The sequence below is a fragment of the Oncorhynchus masou genome, chromosome 1, assembly GCF_036934945.1.
Source record: "Oncorhynchus masou masou isolate Uvic2021 chromosome 1, UVic_Omas_1.1, whole genome shotgun sequence".
Classification (NCBI taxonomy): Eukaryota; Metazoa; Chordata; class Actinopteri; order Salmoniformes; family Salmonidae; genus Oncorhynchus; species Oncorhynchus masou.
The window spans coordinates 20,175,028-20,197,484 of NC_088212.1; the positions used below are offsets into that span (position 1 = coordinate 20,175,028).

The 22,457-nt window shown below is 43.7% G+C and overlaps 1 protein-coding gene across 1 annotated transcript; it reads left to right on the forward strand.

Annotated features, from left to right (window-relative positions):
* Positions 1 to 9,470: 9,470 nt before the first annotated feature.
* Positions 9,471 to 12,750, forward strand: LOC135529750 (alpha-1-antitrypsin-like). Its single transcript, XM_064958296.1, has 5 exons — positions 9,471 to 9,562; positions 10,392 to 11,222; positions 11,508 to 11,775; positions 11,899 to 12,046; positions 12,344 to 12,750. Exons 2-5 carry the CDS (start codon positions 10,400 to 10,402, stop codon positions 12,539 to 12,541), a joined length of 1,437 nt encoding a protein of 478 aa, XP_064814368.1. The 5' UTR covers positions 9,471 to 9,562; positions 10,392 to 10,399; the 3' UTR covers positions 12,542 to 12,750.
* The last annotated feature ends 9,707 nt before the right edge of the window (positions 12,751 to 22,457 follow it).

Consider the following 22,457-nt stretch of genomic DNA (forward strand, 5'->3'; position numbering starts at 1 on the left):
ATTGGGCCACCTGCTTGCCATTTATGTTATCACCACTTTTCAAATTTTATTTGTCACATGCAGATGTTAATGCGAGTGTTGCGAAATGCTTGTGCTTCTAGTTTCCGACAATGCAGGAATAACCAACGAATAATCTAACCTAACAATTTCACAACTACCTTATACACACAAGTGTGAAGGAATTAATAAGAATATGTACATACAAATATATGGATGAGCGATGGCCGAACAGCATAGGCAAGATGGTATAGAGTACAGTATATACGTATGAGATGAGTAATGTAGGGTATGTAAATATTATATTAAGTGGCATTGTTTAAAGTGGCTAGTGATGCATTTATTACATCCATTTTTTTCATTATTAAAGTGGTTAGAGAAGTCAGTATGTTGGCAGCAGCCACTCAATGTTGGATGTTTAATAACAGTCTGATGGCCTTGAGAAGCTGTTTTTCAGTATCGGTCCCTGCTTTGATGCACATGTACTGACCTCGCCTTCTGGATGATAGCGGGGTGAACAGGCAGTGGCTCGGGTGGTTGTTGTCCTTGATGATCTTTTTGGCCTTCCTGTGACATTGGGTGGTGTAGGTGTCCTGGAAGGCAGGTAGTTTGCCACCGGTGATGCGTTGTGCAGACCTCACTACCCTCTGGAGAGCCTTACGGTTGTGGGCGGAGCAGTTGCCGTACCAGGCGGTGATACAGCCCGACAGGATGCTCTCGATTGTGCATCTGTAAAAGTTTGTGTTTTTGGTGACAAGCCAAATTTCTTCAGCCTCCTGAGGTTGAAGAGGTGCTGTTCCGCCTTCTTCATCACACTGTCTGTGTGGGTGGACCATTTCAGTTTGTCTGTGAAGAGTATGTCGAACTTAACTTTCCACCTTCTCCACTACTGTCTCGTCGATGTGGATAGGGGGCTGCTCCCTCTGCTGTTTCCTGAAGTCCACGATCATCTCATTTGTTTTGTTGACTTTGAGTGTGAGGTTATTTTCCAGACATCATTTCCAGCCCTCACCTCCTCCCTGGAGGCCTTCTCGTCGTTGTTGGTAATCAAGCCTACCACTGTAATGTCGTCTGCGAACTTGATGATTGATTTGGAGGCGTGCATGGCCATGCAGTCATGGGTGAACAGGGAGTACAGGAGAACGCACACTTGTCGGGCCCCAGTGTTGAGGATCAGCAGGGTGGAGATGTTGGTACCTACCTCCACCACCTGGGGGCGGCCCGTCAGGAAGTCCGGGACCCAGTTGCACAGGGCGGGGTCGAGACCCAGGGTCTCGAGCTTAATTACGAGTTTGGAGGGTACTATGGTGTTAAATGCTGAGCTGTTGTCTGGTAGAATTCTGTTCATAGGTATTCCTCTTGTCCAGATGGGTTCGGGCAGTGTGATTGAGATTGCGTCGTCTGTGGACCTATTTGGGCAGTAAGCAAATTGGAGTGGGTCTAGGTGATATGGTCCTTGACTAGTCTCTCAAAGCACTTCATGATGACGGAAGTGAGTGCTACAGAATGATAGTCATTTAGCTCCGTTACCTTCGCTTTCTTGGGAACAGGAACAATGGTGGCCCTCTTGAAGCACGTGGGAACTGCAGACTGGGATAGGGATTGTTAGCTCCGTTACCTTCGCTTTCTTGGGAACAGGAACAATGGTGGCCCTCTTGAAGCACGTGGGAACTGCAGACTGGGATAGGGAATGATTGAATATGTCCGTAAACATACCAGCCAGCTGGTCTGCACATGCTCTGAGGACGCGGTTAGGGATGCTGTCTGGGCCGGCAGCCTTGCGAGGGTTAACACATTTAAATGTTTTACTCACATTGGCTGCGTTGAAGGAGAGCCCACAGGTTTTGGTAGCTGGCAGTGTCAGTGGTACTGTATTGTCCTCAAACTGAGCAAAGAAGTTGTTTAGTTTGTCTGGGAGCAAGACTTCGTGGTCCGCGACGGGGCTGGTTTTCCTCTTGTAGTCCAATTGATTGTAGACCCTGCCATGTACCTCTCGTGTCTGAGCCGTTGAATGATACTCCACTTTGTCTCTATACGAACGCTTAGCTTGTTTGATTCCCTTGCGGAGGGAATAGCTACACTGTTTGTATTCGGTCATGTATCCGGTCACCTTGCCCTAATTAAAAGCAGTGGTTCACACTTTCAGTTTTGCACGAATGCTGCCATCAATCCAAGGTTTCTGGTTGGGGAATGTTTTAATAGACACTGTGAGTACAACATCACCAATGCACTTGCTAATAAACTCGCTCACCGAATCAGCGTATTCATCAATGTTATTGCCCGACGCTATGAGGAACATATCCCAGTCCACGTGATCGAAGCAATCTTGAAGCGTGGAATCCGATTGGTTGGACCAGCGTTGAACAGACCTGAGCGCGGGTGCTTCCTGTTTTAGTTTCTGTCTATAGGCTGGGAGCAACAAAATGGAGCCGTAGTCAGATTTTCCGAAAGGAGGGCGGGGGAGGGATTTACATGCGTCGTGGAAGTTAGAGTAACAATGAGCAGGGTTTTGACAGCCCGGGTCACGCATTCGATATGCTGATAAAATTTAGGGAGCCTCGTTTTCAGATTAGCCTTGTTAAAATCCCCAGCTACAATAAATGCAGCCTCAGGATATGTGGTTTCCAGTTTTCATAGAGTCATATGAAGTTCTTTCAGGGCCGTCGATGTGTCTGCTTGGGGGGGGGGGTATACACGACTGTGATTATGAGAATTCTCTTGGTAGATAATGCGGTCGGCATTTGATTGTAAGGAATTCTAGGTCAGGTGAACAAAAGGACTTGAGTTCCTGTATGTTGTTATGGGCATGTGCGACCTGGTCTTTGTCTCTTGAGAAAATAATAGTATCATCAGCCAGTCATGGCTTTAGAAGCTTCTGATGGGCTAATTGATATCATTTGAGTCAATTGGAGGTGTGGATGTATTTCAAGGCCTACCTTCAAACTCACTACTTTCAAACTTTGCTTGACATCATGGGAAAATCTATTGAAATCAGTCAAGACCTCAGAAAAAAATAATTGCAGACCTCCACAAGTCTGGTTCATCCTTGGGAGCAATTTCCAAACGCCTGAAGGTACCACGTTCGTCTGTACAAACAATAGTACGCAAGTATAAGCATCATGGGACCACGCAGCTGTCATACTGCTCAGGAATGAGATGCGTTCTGTCTCCTAGAGATTAATGTACTTTGGTGCGAAAAGTGCAAATCAATCCCAGAACAACAGCAAAGGACATTGTGAAGATGCTGGAAGATACAGGTACAAAAGTATCTATATCCACAGTAAAACGAGTCCTATAGCAACATAACCTGAAAGTCCTCTCAGCAAGGAAGAAGCCACTGCTCCAAACAGCCATAAAAAAGCCAGACTACGGTTTGCAACTGCACATGGGGACAAAGATCATACCTTTTGGAGAAATGTCCTCTGGTCTGATGAAACAAAAATAGAACCGTTTGGCCATAATGACCATCGTTATGTTTGGAGGAAAAAGGGGGACGCTCGCAAGCTGAAGAACACCATCCCAACAGTGAAGCGTGAGTGTTTTGCTGCAGGAGGGACAGGTGCACTTCAAATAGATGGCATCATGATGGAGGAAAATTATGTGGATATATTGAAGCAACATCTCAAGACAACAGTCAGGAAGTTAAAGCTTGGTCGCAAATGGGTCTTCCAAATGGACAATGACCCCAAGCATACTTCCAAAATTGTGGCAAAATGGCTTAAGGACATCAAAGTCAAGGTATTGCAGTGGCCATCACAAAGCTCTGATCTCAATCACATAAAAGATTTGCGGGCAGAACTGAAAAAGCATGTGCGAGCAAGGAGTCCGACAAACCTGACTCAGTTACACCAGCTCTATCAGGAGGAATGGGCCAAAATTAACCCAACTTATTGTGGGAAGCTTGTGGAAGGCTACCTGAAACATTTGACCCAAGTTAAACAATTTAAAGGCAATGCTACCAAATACTAATTGCGTGTATGTAAACTTATATATAAAAAAAATCAAACGCATAAAAAATGTGTGTGTGTGTGTGTGTGTGTATATATATATATATATACACACACACACACACTGCTCAAAAAAATAAAGGGAACACTAAAATAACACATCCTAGATCTGAATGAATGAAATATTCTTATTAAATACTTTTTTCATTACATAGTTGAATGTGCTGACCACAAAATGATCAATGGAAATCAAATTTATCAACCCATGGAGGTCTTGATTTGGAGTCACACTCAAAATTAAAGTGGAAAACCACACTACAGGCTGATCCAACTTTAATGTAATGTCCTTAAAACAAGTCAAAAGGAGGCTCAGTAGTGTGTGTGGCTTCCATGTGCCTGTATGACCTCCCTACAACGCCTGGGCATGCTCCTGATGAGGTGGCGGATGGTCTCCTGAGGGATTTCCTCCCAGACCTGGACTAAAGCATCCGCCAACTCCTGGACAGTCTGTGGTGCAACGTGGCGCTGGTGGATGGAGCGAGACATGATGTCCCAGATGTGCTCAATTGGATTCAGGTCTGGGGAACGGGCGGGCCAGTCCATAGCATCAATGCCTTCCTCTTGCAGGAACTGCTGACACACTCCAGCCACATGAGGTCTAGCATTGTCTTGCATTAGGAGGAACCCAGGGCCAACCGCACCAGCATATGGTCTCACAAGGGGTCTGAGGATCTCATCTCGGTACCTAATTGCAGTCAGGCTACCTCTGGCGAGCACATGGATGGCTGTGCGACCCCCCCAAAGAAATGCCACCCCACACCATGACTGACCCACCGCTAAACCGGTCATGGAGGAGGAGGGTGTTGCAGGCAGCAGAACATTCTCCACGGAGGATGTTGCAGGCAGCAGAACGTTCTCCATGGCGTCTCCACACTGTCACGTCTGTCACATCTGTCACATGTGCTCAGTGTGAACCTGCTTTCATCTGTGAAGAGCACAGGGCGCCAGTAGCAAATTTGCCAATCTTGGTGTTCTCTGGCAAATGCCAAACGTCCTGCACGGTGTTGGGCTGTAAGCACAAACCCACCTGTGGACGTCAGGCCCTCATACCACCCCCATGGAGTCTGTTTCTGACCGTTTGAGCAGACACATGCACATTTGTGGCTTGCTGGAGGTCATTTTGCAGGACTCTGGCAGTGCTCCTCCTGCTCGTCCTTGCACAAAGGCGGAGGTCCTGCTGCTGGGTTGTTGCCCTCCTACGGCCTCCTCCACGTCTCCTGATGTACTGGCCTGTCTCCTGGTAGCGCCTCCATGCTCTGGACACTACGCTGACAGACACAGCAAACCTTCTTGCCACGGCTCGCATTGATGTCCCATCCTGGATGAGCTGCACTACTTGAGCCACTTGTGTGGGTTGTAGTCTCATGCTACCACTAGAGTGAAAGCACAGCCAGCATTCAAAAGTGACCAAAACATCAGCCAGGAAGCATAGGAACTGAGAAGTGGTCTGTGGTCACCACCTGCAGAACCACTCCTTTATTGGGGGTGTCTTGCTAATTGCCTATAATTTCCACCGGTTGTCTATTCCATTTGCACAACAGCATTTGAAATGTATTGTCAATCAGTGTTGCTTCCTAAATGGACAGTTTGATTTCACAGAAGTGTGATTGACTTGGAGTTATATATACACATATATACTGTGTGTATATATATACACGCACTGCAGAACACCCATTTTTTATGCATTTGATTTTTACACTTGAGGACCTTGTCCTTAAACAAGAATTTATCTTCAGTCTGCAGCAGATGTTTTTGTTAAGTCTATAACAGTTATGTACATAGTTGGAGTGCAAGGTCTATAAGCAGTGCATACTGTGCATTTTGGAATCTGCTCTTTTGACTAATGCTAATGCGGTGTATTTGTCTGTTATACTGCAGTATTCAAAGATGTGGTGGAAGATATGATGTATGTTCCAGAGTTGTGCATCGCAGTTAATTAATTTACTAAAAAGGTTGCTGAAGTGTGGTTTGGCTCTTAAGTGTGCCAGTGAAGTAGTAGCTCACTTTTGCATTGTTGCACATTATAATGTACCAGACATACATTTATCCATGCAGACAACCAAATGTACAATGGACATGAATTACACAGTTCTATAAAATAACTAAACAGAACAACATATAACCTGCAACACTTACTGTGTAATATTGCTCTATCATTTGCTGTGAGTTATTATCCAACAATGTCCCATGTCGGTTGTTGCATTTACAATATAGTTTTAAAATTAGTTGTGTTTGTGTCAATCCTAAATGAACAATGTTGTGGTCCTTAGCAGGTAATGATTACACTGTTCAAATATGGTGGCTTGCCAGTACCAAATAAACATCATGTTCAACCCCTGGGACAATTTACTCCAGAAAAACATGAATTATTATAGTTTAAAGGCCCAGTGCAGTCACCACTTCAAATTAGTGGATTCGGCTATTTCAGCCTCACCCGTTACTGACAGGTATATAAAATCGAGCATACGGCCATGCAATCTCCATAGACAAACATTGGCAGTAGAATGGACTTACTGACCAGCTCAGTGATTTTCAACTTGGCACTGTCATAGGGTGGCACCTTTCCAACAAGTCAGCTAAGGTTCTGCCCAGCTAGAGCTGTACCAGCTAGAGTTCTGCCCAGCTAGAGCTGCCCCGGTCAACTGTAAGTGCTCCTATTGTGAAGTGGAAACGTCTAGGAGCAACGAAGACACAGCCGCAAAGTGGTAGGCCACAAAAGCTCACAGAATGGGACTGCTGAGTGCTGAAACGTGTAAAAATAGTCTGTCCTCGGTTGCAACACTCTCTACCGAGTTCCAAACGGTCTCTGGAAGCAACGTCAGCACAATAACGGTTCATTGGGAGCTTCATAAATTGGGTTTCCATGGCCGAGCAGCCGCACACAAGCCTAAGATTACAATGCGCAATGCCAAGCGCTGGCTGGAGCGGTGTAAACCTAGCCGCCATTGGACTCTCTCTGGAGTAATGACTCACGCATCACCATCTGCCAACTGCAAAGTTTGGTAGACAAGGAATAATCGTCTGGGGATGTTTTTCATGGTTTGGGTTAGGTAGTTATTTCCAATGAAGAGAAATGACACTAGACGATTCTGTGCTTCCAACTTTGTGGCAATAGTTTGGGGAAGGCCCTTTCCTGTTTCAGCATGACAATGCCCCCATGCATATAGCGAGGTCCATACAGAAATGGTTTTTCGAGATCAGTGTGGAAGAACTTGACTGGCCTGCACAGAGCCCTGACCTCAACCTCATCAAACAACTTTGGAATGAATTGGAACGCTGACTGTGAGCCAGGCCTATTCCCCCAACATCAGTGCCTGACCTCATTCAGCCACAAGAGCTTTATTGAAAGCAAGTCCCTGCAGCAATGCCTTCCCAAAAGAGTGGAGGATGTTATAGCAGCAAAGGGAGGACCAACTCCATATTAATGCCCATGATTCTGGAATGAGATGTTCGATGAGCAGGTGTCCACATACTTTTGGTCATGTAGTGTGAAAGCAGGTGCTTCCACACAGGTGTGGTTCTTGAGTTAATTAAGCAATTAACATTCCATCATGCTTGGTGTCATGTATAGAAATGCTGGGCAGGCCATTATTTTGGTTACCATGTCTATGCCCCCATAGGATGACAATGCCCCCATCCACAGGTCACGAGTGGTCACTGGTTGGTTTGGTGAGCATGAAAACGATGTAAACCACATGCCATGGCCGTCTCAGTCACCAGATCTCAACCCAATTGAACACTTATGGGAGATTCTGGAGCGGCGCCTGAGATGGCGTTTTCCACCGCGATCAACAAAACAAATTATGGAATTTCTTGTGGAAGAATTGTGTCACATCCCTCCAATAGTGTTCCACACTAGATTCTATGCCAATGTGCATTGAAGCTGTTCTGGCTTGTGGTGTGGCCCAAAGCCCTAATAAGACATTTTTATATTTGTGTTTCCTTTATTTTGGCAGCTACCTGTCTACTGTATTTTCACAGTATGAGGTTGGAATAATACTGAAATTGTGAAAATTATGATAATGCCCTTTTATAGAGGAAGAGGTGTTTCAAAAGACCGCCTTAAATTTCAGCCTATTTTGGTGGGATGGATATTTGGCCTACCTGGTGAGATCACCCAGTGGTAAATTAGTTTTATAGACCAATAAGAAAGAGAGTTCCAAACCTCTCTGCCAATAACAGCTACAGTGCCTTGCGAAAGTATTCGGCCCCCTTGAACTTTGCGACCTTTTGCCACATTTCAGGCTTCAAACATAAAGATATAAAACTGTATTTTTTGTGAAGAATCAACAACAAGTGGGACACAATCATGAAGTGGAACGTCATTTATTGGATATTTCAAACTTTTTTAACAAATCAAGAACTGAAAAATTGGGCGTGCAAAATTATTCAGCCCCTTTACTTTCAGTGCAGCAAACTCTCTCCAGAAGTTCAGTGAGGATCTCTGAATGATTTTAATTTAAAATAATCACAGTAAGGTACTTAATTGTTACACAGAAATGATTTGATATTGAGATAAAAACAGCTGCATTTGACCTTTAAAAAGCCAGTAGCTCTGTTGGACCAGTGCTGAATACCACAGAATACAAACATAACAGAATGAGAACGCTGATATGGGAAGATACAATGCAGTGAAGTTCAATTGCAAGTTTGAGATGAACAGTAAAAAAAGGATAAATGTTTAATAAAATAATGACTTTTGTGAAGGTATTGCATGCTACCCTGGCCCCAACTCTTGGCAAAATGTGTTTTTAGTTTACATTTGTCTCAAATGAACATTCTAGAAACCTTGCCATGTTCTCGTCCACCTCGGGGAAACATAGTGATGTAACACTGTGACTTAATAATATGCAGTGAAATTGGCCACAAAGTCTATAAGCAGTGCAGACAGTGCATTTTGGAAGCTGCTTTTTTATGACGGTAGTATGATAAACATTTACATTAAGTTTGACTTTTTTTTATTTCGCTTTTTGAAATTACTAATATTAAAGGGCTGAAATACCCCAAAATATAAAAATGTACGTTAATGCAAAAAATTTAATTTCAGCCTGTGGTGCTTCACGATAATTAATTGATTAATGGTTGCTCAAGTGTGGTTTGGCGTGCCAATGAAGTAGGAGCTTACTATTGTATTGTTACACATTATAATGTACCAGACATACGTTTAACCATGCAGACCACCAAATGCACAATAGACATCAATTGCAGAGTTTTATAAAATAACGAAACAGAACAACAGCATATAGCTCTATAATTTTCTCTATGTTATCATCCAACATGTATTTTGACTATGTCCCGTGTCCATAGTTGCATTTCTAAAATTTCCAATATCGTTTTTAAAGTTTTAGTTGTTGTGTCCTGTGCCAACCCTAAATGAAAAAAATGTGTGGTCAGCACTCCCCTAAGCAGGTAATGATTACATTCTTTAAATATGGGGGCTTTGCCAGTACCAAACAAACATGTCAAAGTTCAACCCCTGATCAATCCCAAATGAACCACACACAGTATATAAAGTGAATTTGGTCCAAATTAAGACGCCAAAGCTGCTGTCTGGAAGGGTGAGTAGGCTACTCTACTGCTATCTATCTCTACACTGGGAAATGTTAACTGGCTCTATAGCTCTGGGCCTGGTTTCCCAAAAGCATCTTATGGCTAAGATCATCGTTAGAACCTTTGAAGGAGCATTGTTAAATCTTTGTGATGTTTCCCAAAACTATCGTTACTAAAGTTGCACTTGAAAAAGCTTGTTATTTACTGCCTGCCTCAGAGCACTCATAGAACAGCTAAGCACGTTAGAGTTTTTTTGCCCTTCTGTGTCACTAAATATAGAATCACAATGCTTATCTGTCTCTCTGTGACTGCCGATTTCAGAATGAAGTTGACTACAAATACAAAGTAGACAATATGTTCGCAACTGTTACAAACAAGTGAAGGATAAATACATTTAGATTAGATTATTATCTTTCGATTCTATCAGTATAGAAAAGTATTTGAAAAAAATATAAAATATTTAAAAAAAATAAAAAAAATTGGAAAGTATTCAGCCCCCTTGACTTTTTCCACATTTTGTTACGTTACAGCCTTATTTTAAAATTGATTAAACAGTTTTTTCCCCTAATCAATCTACACACAATAACCCATAATGACAAAGAAAAAACAGGTTTTTATATATTTTTGCAAATTTATTACAAATAAAAATATCAAATACAAATATCCATGTCACTGGCCAGAAAGTTTTACCAAGTTGTGTTCCCAGATTCAATGGGTTTAGCCTATATCATTATTGAAATGACCTCTGAATAGCGGTACATCTTCCAGATAGTGACATTAATTGTGGAATTGACACCAAATCGATTGACTAATGCTACATGTTTTACTTTGTGATAGTTGCCAAGATGAGGACAGCCCTGTGTTTGTGGATCGTTATGGGAGTGCTCTGCCCGGGAGAGGTCAGAGGTCACAAAGGTAACGGAGGTGACCGCCACTATGGTCACAGTCGCGATCATGGTGGTGACCGTGACCATAGTGACAGGCGTGACCGCGAACATGGTGACAGGCGCGACCACGGGCGCGACCATGACCATGGTGACAGGCCCGACCACGGTCACGGACGCAACCATGACCATGGTGACAGGCGTGACCGCGAACATGGTGACAGGCACGACCACGGGCATCATCATCATCATCATGAGCCCAGTGACAACAGCACTAAACCAGTGATCCAAGGAAACTTGGAGTTTGCTTATAGCCTGTACAATCAGCTGGTGGCTCAGCCTGACAACCAGGGCAAGAACGTGTTCTTCTCCCCGCTGAGTGTGTCCCTGGCCCTGGCCGCTCTGTCTGTGGGGGCCAAGGGTCAAACCCACCAGCAGCTTTTCACTGTTCTGGGCTTCAACAGTAGCCTACTGACCCAAGAACAGGTGGACCAGGCCTTCCAGACCATCCTCACACAGCTCAACCAGAAAATAGGTGTGAACCTGACCGTAGGAAGTGCACTTTTCATGCAAAACACCTTTACACCACACCCCGAGTTCCTTGAGGACTTGAAGCGCTTCTACCTTTCTGAGGGTGTCACAGTGGACTTCACCAACACTGCTAAGGCCATCGATACAATCAATACATATGTGGGGGACAAGACTAAAGGCAAGATAGACAAGTTAGTCAAAGATCTGGACCCAACCACTGTCATGTACCTCCTCAGCTACATTTACTTCAAAGGTAAGAGGATATTGCAAACTTTTAGACAAAAAACAATAATACAAACATGAAATACGGTCCTTGAAATGAAGTAGAGTTCACTTCTTTGATGGATACAGATCTTGTGGAATCAATTCCTTCTAACTCTGTCAATATGGATTTTTTTGTTGTTGTTGGTGTTGATGCCATTGTACCCTTTGGCTGTATCTCTTGCTGGGTCTCTTCCTCAGAAAACCACTTTTGGTCTGGTAACTATTACTCATCACATCACACCCTGAAATGTTTTATGATTTTCTAATTCTCAAGGAAAATGGGAGATTCCATTTAACCCTGCAGACACAAAGGAGGACATATTTCATGTGGATGAAAACACCACTGTTCCGGTCCAGATGATGAGCATGATGAAGAGGTTCTCCGTCTACTACGACCAGGAGATCTCCACCAGTATCCTGCATCTCCGCTACAACGACTCAGTGTCCATGATGTTGGTGCTACCGGAGAAGGGACTCGCTAGTCTGGACGAGGTCATATGCCTCAACCACATCACCAAGTGGCACAGGTGGAAGAAAGCCAGGTATGACCTGTCTCAATCATTAAGCACCACTCTCATAGAACTAATAAATGTTGGGTGGGTAAAATAACCACGTATCACAATCATTGCAAGTTAAACCTTCTTCCTGTCCATGTTTATCTTTAGGGAATATCATGTATATGTTCCCAAGTTGTCCATCACCACAACATACTCCCTCAAGGACATTCTGAGTGGAATCGGAATGCCGGACATATTCAGTGATCGAGCTGACTTCAGTGGAATATCAGAGGAACTGAAGGTGGCTGTCTCAGAGGTGGGGAACTCATTCACTCTCAGTGATTCAGAAAGACATAAATATACAGGGAAACAACAGCAATACAGTAACAGCAATTCACTAACCTCTCAAGAACAACCATGTAATGACAGCCTTAATGTTGTGGTCATTTTCAATTGGTAGTTTTATCCCTGCTTTTTCAAGGAACCCCTGAAAGCTCTATCTGGCTCCCCAGGGTGTCCTGGGAGAATCACTGCCCTAGAACATATTATATGTGAACCATGTGAACTAGGCCTATGTACTGTACATCAGACTGCATTATGTGGTTGTTTTCAGGTGGTGCAACAAGCCTCCTTGGACGTGGATGAGGCTGGAGCGACCACAGCAGCTGCCACAGGTGTGGTCCTTATGCCCCTCTCCTCCCGACACACCCATGTCTTGAAGTTCGACCATCCATTCATGGTCTTTGTCATGGACCGGGAGACCAAGAATATTCTCTTCATGGGCAAGATCATCAACCCAGCCAACAAATAAAACCGGTGCTATGTAAAACCTGTGCTGCAGAAAACATGTGGTCTATTATCACAAATTGAAATCTAAGTGCTGCTGTTAGCAAACCAGTAAGCAAACCCATCCAAACTGTTCTGGGTCAATCTAGCCTGGGAACCCAAAGCTAACAAGTATATAAATCCTCTGTATTCACTTTGCTGGATATTTGTACATCTATTAAATACATATCACCATTTGCTGCCAGTTTTCTTATCTTTTGGTTCTATGCCTAATAAAGCACGTTACAGAATTTGGACATATACATGTTCTTGCAATGTTCCCATGAAACGTGTCTAGAACATTAATATAATATATTCGGAGAACATGGTAACCATGTTCTGTGCATGTTTGGTGGGACGTTCATGGAATATTCTCCTTACCCACAGAAAACTGGACACATTCATTTTCTTGAAATGTTCCCATGAAATGTGTCTAGACCATTAATATCTTAAGTTCTGAGAACATGGTAACTGTGTTCTGGGTAGGTTCTAGCTGACATTAAGGGAATGGTCTCTTGGAAACATTCCTTGCATGTCACAGGAACATTGCTATGAAAATGTTAGTTAATGACCTAACTAGACTCGTAAGGGAACATTCTCTAAAGTTCTGAGGAACGTTTGTTGGGATTAAGGATTGGCGTCCCATCAACGGGACAGTTGTAAATCATTCAGCATGTTATGTCAAGATCCCAGATTTTAACAACAAATGTCGGTAGAAGTGTCTTATATCGGCTGAAAGCTTAAATTCCTGTTAATATAACTGCACTGTCCAATTTACAGTAGCTATTACTGCAAAAAAAATGCCATGCTATTGTTTGAGGAGAGCCCCTACACCAAAACCGTTTTTTGACGGCGATAGGTTTGATAAATTCACCTCTGAAGGTGAAATGTGTACTTTCATTCTGAAATCTTGCTCTGATTTATCATCCAAAGGGTCCCAGAGATAACATGAAGTGTCGTTCTGTTAGCCAAAATCCCTTTTCATGTCTTAAAAAAGTACATATAACATGCACAATCAATTTTGTATTTGCAGTTGTTCAATTTGCAAAGAAATGAAACTGAAAATCTCACCCTAAACGTTGTTTCAATGAGTCAAATCACATTCGTATCTATTCCTCAGAGATCCTAGAAGGTAACAAGACTTCACTATTTCATTAGGAGTGTACAGTCGTGGCCAAAAGTTTAGAGAATGACACAAATATAAATTTCACAGTCTGCTGCCTCAGTTTGCATGACGGTAATTTGCATTTACTCCAGAATGTTATGAAGAGTGATCATATGAATTGCAATTAATTGCAAAGTCCCTCTTTGCCATGCAAATTAATGGAATCCCCAAAAAACATTTCCACTACATTTCAGCCCTGCCACAAAAGGACCAGCTGGTATCATGTCAGTGATTCTCTCGCTAACACAGGTGTGAGTGTTGACGAGGACAAGGCTGGAGATCACACTGTCATGCTGATTGAGTTTGAATAACAGACTGGAAGCTTCAAAAGGAGGGTGGTGCACGGAATCATTGTTCTTCTTCTGTCAACCATGGTTACCTGCAAGGAAACGCATGCCGTCATCATTGCTTTGCACAAAAAGGGCTTCACAGGCAAGGATATTGCTGCCAGTAAGATTGCACCAAAATCAACCATTTATCGGATCATCAAGAACTTCATGGAGAGTGGTTCAATTGCTGTGAAGAAGGTTTCAGGGCACCCAAGAAAGGCCAGCAAGCGCCAGGACCGTCTCCTAAAGTTGATTCAGCTGCGGGCACGGGGCACCACCAGTACAGAGCTTGTTCATGAATGGCAGCAGGCAGGTGTGAGTGCATCTGCACACACAGTGAGGCGAAGACTTTTGGAGGATGGCCGGGTGTAAAGAAGGGCAGCAAAGAAGCCACTTCTCACCAGGAAAAACATCAGGAACTGACTGACATTCTGCAAAAGGTACAGGGATTGGACTGCTGAAGACTGGGGTAAAGTCATTTTCCTTTCTGATTGTTTGGGACATCCGGAAAAAAGCTTGTCCGGAGAAGACAAGGTAAGTGCTACCATCAGTCCTGTGTCATGCAAACAGTAAAACTTCCTGAGACCATTCATGTGCTGGGGTTGCTTCTCAGCCAAGGGGGTGGGCTCACTCACAATTTTGCCTAAGAACACAGCCATGAATAAATAATTGTACCAACACATTCTCCGAGAGCAACTTTTCCCAACCATCCAGGAACAGTTTGGTGACGAACAATGCCTTTTCCAGCATGATGGAGCACCTTGCCATAAGACAAAAGTGATAACTAAGTGGCTCAGGGAACAAAACAACAATATTTTGGGTCCATGGCCAGGAAACTCCCCAAACCTTAATCCCATTGAGAACTTGTGGTCAATCCTGAAGAGGCGAGTGGACAAACAAAACCACACAAATTCTGACAAACTTCAAGCATTGATTATGCAAGAATGGGCTGCCATCAGTCAGGATGTGGCCCAGAAGTTAATTGACATCTGACAAAGTTAACATCTGACAAAAATATCTCAAGACACTGAAGCAGCAAACTTTGTGGAAATTAATATTTGTGTCATTCTCAAAACTTTTGGCCACAACTGTAGTATATCCTATAGGACACCATATTTGGTTAGAGAGCGACGTCTTCATGGCACACCGATGACGCGGACGGCCATCTCTTGAACGACTGTATCTTTGTCAAATAAGCACCAATCGGGGTCAAACAAACAAAAAACAAAGATAGCCAATGAGTTGGGCTTTACGGGAGTACCCAGAAACCATGTATATGTCGTAAAATGTAGCTTTTAACCTTGTACAACAGCATGATATTCAGAGCTATTAAGTTATTAAAAGTGGTTGTTTTGCAAATGTAGAACTTATAATATGACTACTAATACTTGGAAAGCTAAATCAAAGTCCAAGTATGCAGATTTGACAATATTCTCACAGATAAATAGAATATGAATGTTAATGTCTCCTTCACGATTTGCCCAAATGTACATGGGGACTTCACACTAAAAGTCTTGAGGATCAGTCATACTCAAAGTTATCCATCTGAAACTTTGCACATACACTGCTGCCATCTTGTGGACACTATCGGAATTACAACCAGAGTGATGGCAACAGAGACCATTTTCTTGCATTTCAAAGATGGTGGTAAAAAAAACACTGGTTGTTTTTTTCATTGTATTTTCTTCTATCATATCTATTGTTTTATATTCTCCTACATTCAATTCACATTTCCACAAACGTCAAAGTGTTTCCTTTCAAATGGTATCAAGAATATGCATTAAATCCAAGATGGCGCAGCAGTCAGACGTCTTTGTCCTCGTCCTGTCATGTCCCATGTATATATCTTTTTATTTATTTTTCTTTGCATATCCTTTTTTATATTTTTCTAAACATGAACTTCCAAATACTCTCCTGCAACCCGCCTCACCCAATGTGGTGTCGATCTGCTTTTTTCTAAAGTTTTTTTCTTTACTTCGGACCGGAATCCCCTAATAGAAGCTAGCCAGCTAACTTGCTACTAGCTAGTTGTCAGCTAACCACTGCTAGCGGTCATAAGCTAACCTTTAGCTTGGAAAACTCTCGCCAATATGCACAACGCGATTCAAACCAGAGCATACCGGACCTATTTTCTCTCCATATCCCCAGATTCCTATCGCAAGTTCTGAACCTTTTCACCTGGATCGTCACAGCTGGCTAGTTGCAATCCGAGTGGCTACTCCCGGCTAACGTCTCTGTCCCAAAGCAAGCACCAATTAGCCGGGAGCTAACCCATGCTAGGTCCATCTCCCGGCTAGCTGAAGATGTCCATCAGCCACTCTACAATACCTATTTTGCCAATTGGCCCAGACCCCTTTTACTGCCGGTACGGAGCGCCTTCACGACTGGACTACCAACGTAATCTGCTCAAGAGGGTTATTCAACTGGCTCCTACTACGCGACGTCCCCTGAATGCCCATCTGCTAGCCTGATAGCCGCGGCCCGCTAGCTGTCTAGAGCATATCGGACTGTTAGCTGAATAGGTCCATCGGTCAATTTCTTGGGCAACTATTTTGTCAATTGGACTGAACCCTTTTGCAACACGGAACCCTACTACACCATCACGACTGGTCTAGTTGACGTAACCACACGAGGAGGCTATAACAGACTTCCTCCGTCGCGATGTCCCTCTAAGGCCCTTCTGCTAGCTTGCTATCCCCGGCCTGCTAGCTGTCTGAGTCGCCGTGTCTCCAGCCAGCCTAACTACTCACTGGACTCCTAGGATCACTCGGCTACGCATGCCTCTTCCTAATGTCCATATGCCTTGTCCATTCCTGTTCTGGTTAGGGATTATTGTCTTATTTCACTGCAGAGCCTCTAGCCCTGCTCAATATGGCTTAGCCAACCCTTTAGTTCCTCCTCCCACACATGCAGTAACATCAGCTGGTTTAAATGTTCTAGAGACAATATCTCTCTCATCATCACACAATGCCTACATTTACCTCCAATGTATTCACATCCTACCATACCCTTGTCTGTACATTATGCCTTGAATCTATTCTTTCTCGCCACAGAAATCTGCTCGTTTTACTCTCTGTTCCGAACGTACTAGACGACCAGTTCTTATAGCCTTTAGCCGTACCCTTATCCTACTCCTCCTCTGTTCTTCCGGTGATGTAGAGGTTAATCCAGGAGTGCAGTGCCTAGCTCCACTCCTATTCCCCAGGTGCTCTCATTTGTTGACTTATGTAACTGTAAAAGCCTTGGTTTCATGCATGTTAACAATAGAAGCCTCCTCCCTAAGTTTGTTTTATTCACTGCTTTAGCACACTCTGCCAACCCGGATGTCCTAGCGGTGTGTGAATCCTGGCTAAGGACAACCACCAAAACCCCTGAAATGTCCATCTCTAACTATAACATTTTCTGACAAGATAGAACTGGCAAAGGGGGCGGAGTTGCAATCTACTGCAGAGATAGCCTGCAGAGTTCTGTCTTACTATCCTGGTCTGTATCCAAACAATTTGAAATTCTACTTTTAAAAATCCACCTTTCCAGAAGCAAGTCTCTCACCGTTTCCGCTTAATATAAACCACCCTCTGCCCCCAGCTGTGCCCTGGACCCCCTATTTGAATGTATTGTTATATCTGTAGTATTTCTCCTGTCTTATCTAGTGTCCTGTGTGAATTTAAGTATGCTCTCTCTAATTCTCTCTTTCTTTCTCTCTCTCGGAGGACCTGAGACCTAGGACCATGCTTCAGGACTACCTGGCATGATGACTCCTTGCTGTCCCCAGTCCACCTGGCTGTGCTGCTGCTCCAGTTTCAACTGTTCTGCCTGCGGCTATGGATCCCTGACCTGTTCACCGGACATGCTACCTGTCCCAGACCTGCTGTTTTCAACTCTGTAGAGACAGGAGGAGCGGTAGAGATACTCTTAATGATCGGCTATGAAAAGCCAAATGTCATTTACTCAATAGGTGCTGACCATTTGTACCCTCGACAACTACTGTGATTATTATTATTGGACCATGCTGGTCATTTATGAACATTTGAACATCTTGGCCATGTTCTGTTATAATCTCCACCCGGCACAGACAGAAGAGGACTGGCACCCCATCATAACCTGGTTCCTCTCTAGGTTTCTTCCTAGGTTTTGGCCTTTCTAGGGAGTTTCTCCTAGCCAATGTGCTTCTACACCTGCATTGCTTGCTGTTTGGGGTTTTAGGCTGGGTTTCTGTACAGCACTTTGAGATATCAGTTGATGTAAGAACGGCAAAATAAATACATTTGATTTGATTGCACCCCCATCTATCTTCAGAGCTCGTGCTTCTAGGTGACCTAAACTGGGACATGCTTAACACCCCAACCATCCTACAATCTAAACTTGATGCCCTCAATCGCACACAAATTATCAATGAACCTACCAGTTACAACCCCAAATCCATAAACACCGCACCCTCGTAGATATCATCCTAACCAACTTGCACTCCAAATACACCTCTGCTGTTTTCAACTAAGATCTCAGCGATCACTGCCTCATTGCCTGCATCCATAATGGGTCTGCGGTCAAATGACCACCCCTCATCACAGTCAAAAGCTCCCTAAAACACTTCAGTGAGCAGGCCTTTCTAATCGACCTGGCCCGGGTATCCTGGAAGGATATTGACCTCATCTCGTCAGTAGAGGATGCCTGGTTATTCTTTAAAAGTGCCTTCCTCACCATTTTAAATATGCATGCCCCATGCCCTGTGATATGCAACTTTTCAGGGAAGTTAGGAATCAACATACACAGGCAGTTAGGAAAGCAATGGCTAGCTTTTTCAAACAGAAATTACATCCTGTAGCACAAACTCAAAAGAGTTCTGGGACACTGTAAAGTCCATGGAGAATAAGAGCACCTCCTCCCAGCTGCCCACTGCACTGAGGCTAGGAAACATTGTCACCACCGATAAATCCACTATAATTGAGAATTTCAATAAGAATTTTTCTACAGCTGTCCATGTTTTCCACCTGGCTACTCCTACCCCAGTCAACTGCCCTGCACCCCCACAGCAACTCGCCCAAGCCTCCCCCATTTCTCCTTCACCCAAATCCAGATAGCTGATGTTCGTAAAGAGCTGCAAAATCTGGATCCTTACAAATCAGCCGGGCTAGAGAATCTGGACCCTCTCATTCTAAAGTTATCTGCTGAAATTGTTCCAACCCCTATTACTAGCCTGTTCAACCTCTCTTTCTTATCGTCTGAGATTCCCAAAGATTGTAAAATTTCCACAATCATCTCCCTCTTCAAAGGGAGAGACACTCTAGACCAGGGGTGTCAAAGTCAAATGGACGGAGGGCCAAATAAAAAATTTAGCTACAAGCCGAGGGCCGGACTGTTCGAATGTTCATTGAAATTTTTTTAAATGACGCATATAGTCTAGTGAACCTAATTGAACCTACTGAAAACCTAACAAATATATTCCAATATGATCAGATAAATAAAGCAATATTTTCTTATGGCTCTGTCAGTAATCTTTAATTTTCAACAGACACAAAAGACAAATTTCCTTTATATAAAAATCCCCATAACATGAACATTAAATGAAAGAAACCGGTATTCAAGGCACCATCAGTAGCCTATATTTTCTATTTTAGCAAAAGTGGGCTAAATTTACTTCAAAGAAAAAAACAATAATAGCAATTTTCTATCATCCACTCAACTGAAATATTTTTAAAATATAATTGGATTGAAATACAATAAAATAAAGTGCAAAAATCTATTAATCAAAAACAACACTTTGTTTAAGGAGAAGTAACATGCAGTGAAAACAAATATTAAACTTTAACTTTTAAACTTGAACTGAGTAAAAACTCTAAATATGTGATTGCACAGTAATGTTCACTTGTTTGAGGTTGAGGGTGATACTTGGTGGTGTCCCATCTTTTCCACAAGTTCATCAATGTTCGGGGTAAGGCTCTGAGCTGAGGAAATCCTCAGAATTGAGTGGAGGTGTTCAGCAGTAAGTCGACTTCTGTGTGATGTTTTGTTCAGGTTCATCAAAGAAAAAGTTGTTCACACAGGTATGTGCTGCCAAACATAGACAACGTTTGAGCAGCCTGGATGCGCAGCTGGGGCATTGTGTCGGGAGGAAACGGGCGAACTCCGCAGCACCCACTGCCGCATATTTTGCCCTCAGTGCATCATTGCATTGGAGGTCAATCAACTCCATTTGGAGGTTTGGTGGTGAGCTTTCCACGTCAACAGCAAATGGGTTACCGAGCAGTTCCAACCTGCTTTTTTGTGCTTCAAAGTCAGCAAATCGGCGTCGAAAGTCAGCGGCAAGCATACCTATTTTATCAGCCAACTGTGCGCTCGGGAACGCACTGGTAGAGAGCTTCTCTTTCATGGTCTGGCAGCTGGGAAAGTGGCTCAAATTTTCTTTCCGCATCTGCGTCTCCCACAGAGTCAGTTTGGTTTTAAATGCCTTCACTGTACTGTACATATCAGAGATGACATGATCCCGACCCTGCAGCTGCAAGTTCATTGCATTCAGATGACTCGTAATGTCACACAGAAAAGCCATTTCACACAGAAACATTTCGTCTCGGAGTTGTGTTGTGTCTTTCCCTTTGCTGTCCAAGAACAGACAAATCTCCTCACGAAGCTCGAAACATCTTTGAAGCACCTTTCCCTGGCTTAGCCATCGCACCTCTGTGTGATAAGGCAAATCACCATGCTCCGTTTCTAACTCCGTCAGAAATGCCTTGAACTGGCGGTGATTCAAACCTTTGGCTCTGATAAAGTTAACTGTGCGCGTGATGATGCTCATTACATGCTCCATTTTCAAGGCTTTACCGCACAACGCTTCCTGGTGTATGATACAATGATAAGCTGTCAGCTCACCTGTCGCGTTTTCCTCTTGCATCTTTTCCCGTATCTTCGCCACCAGTCCGCTCCTGTGTCCACACATCGCAGGTGCTCCGTCGGTTGTCAAACCCACGAGTTTTTCCCAAGGCAGCTCCATCTCATTTACACATCTTGACACCTCTTCATACAAATCATGCCCCGTAGTTGTGCCATGCATAGGACGTAAAGCCAAAAACTCCTCTGTCACGCTTAGGCTGGAGTCCACTCCGCGGATGAAAATTGACAACTGGGCAATGTCAGAAATGTCGGTGCTCTCATCCACAGCCAAGGAATATGCAATGAAATCTTTTCCCTTTTTCACAAGCTGCTCTTTTAGATTGATGGACAACTGGTCTACTCTCTCGGCAATGGTGTTTCTGCTCAGACTCACATTTAAAAAGAGTTGCCTTTTTTCTGGGCAAACTTCGTCACAAACTTTAATCATGCAGTTTTTGATGAAATCCCCCTCCGTAAATGGCCGGGCTGATTTAGCGATCTCTTCTGCCAAAATAAAACTGGCCTTGACAGCAGCCTGGCCTTGTGATTTGGCTTTTTTGAACAGAGCCTGTCGAGATTTGAGGCCTCGTTTTAATTCCTCTGCCTTTTGTAGCCTTTGTTCCATGTCCATATTCTTGTTTTTGTCCGCGTGTTTCGTTTCATAATGTCGTCTCAGATTATACTCTTTCAGTACCGCCACACTTTCTCCACACAGAAGACACACAGGTTTTCCAGCTACCTCCGTGAACATATACTCCGACTCCCACCTTGTTTGAAACCCCGGTTCTCAGTGTCCACCTTCCGTTTTGCCATTTTTGATGGGTATCTGAAAGTTAATTTTACTGTGATGCTGACGACTGCTGTGCCAATAAATATTGAAATGAAGCAGCCTACTGCTCGGTGCGTCACCGTTGCATTGTGGGAAATGTAGTATTGGTGCGTGTAAAAGATCTGCGGGCTGCCGGCTTGCTGCGGTCTGCGGGCCGGTTCTAATAATAAATCAAGATCATCCCAGGGGCCGTAAAAAACCTTCTCGCGGGCCGGATGTGGCCCGCGGGCCTTGACTCTGACATATGTGCTCTAGACCCAAACTGCTACAGCAGTATATCAATCCTACCCTGCCTTTCTAAAGTCTTCGAAAGCCAAGTTATCAAACAGATTACCGACCATTTAGAATCCCACCGTACCTTCTCCGCTATGTAATCTGGTTTCAGAGCTGGCCATGGGTGCACCTCAGCCACGCTCAAGGTCCTAAACGATATCATAACTGCCATCGATAAGAGACATTACTGTGCAGCCGTATTCATCGATCTGGCCAAGGCTTTCGACTCTGTCAATCACCACATTCTTATCGGCAGACTCAACAGCCTTGGTTTCTCAAATGACTGCCTCGCCTGGTTCACCAACTACTTCTCTGATAGAGTTCAGTGTGTCAAATCAGAGGTCCTGTTGTCCGGACCTCTGGCAAACTCTATGGGAATGCCACAGGGTTCAATTCTCGGGCCGACTCTCTTCTCTGTATACATCAATGATGTCGCTCTTGC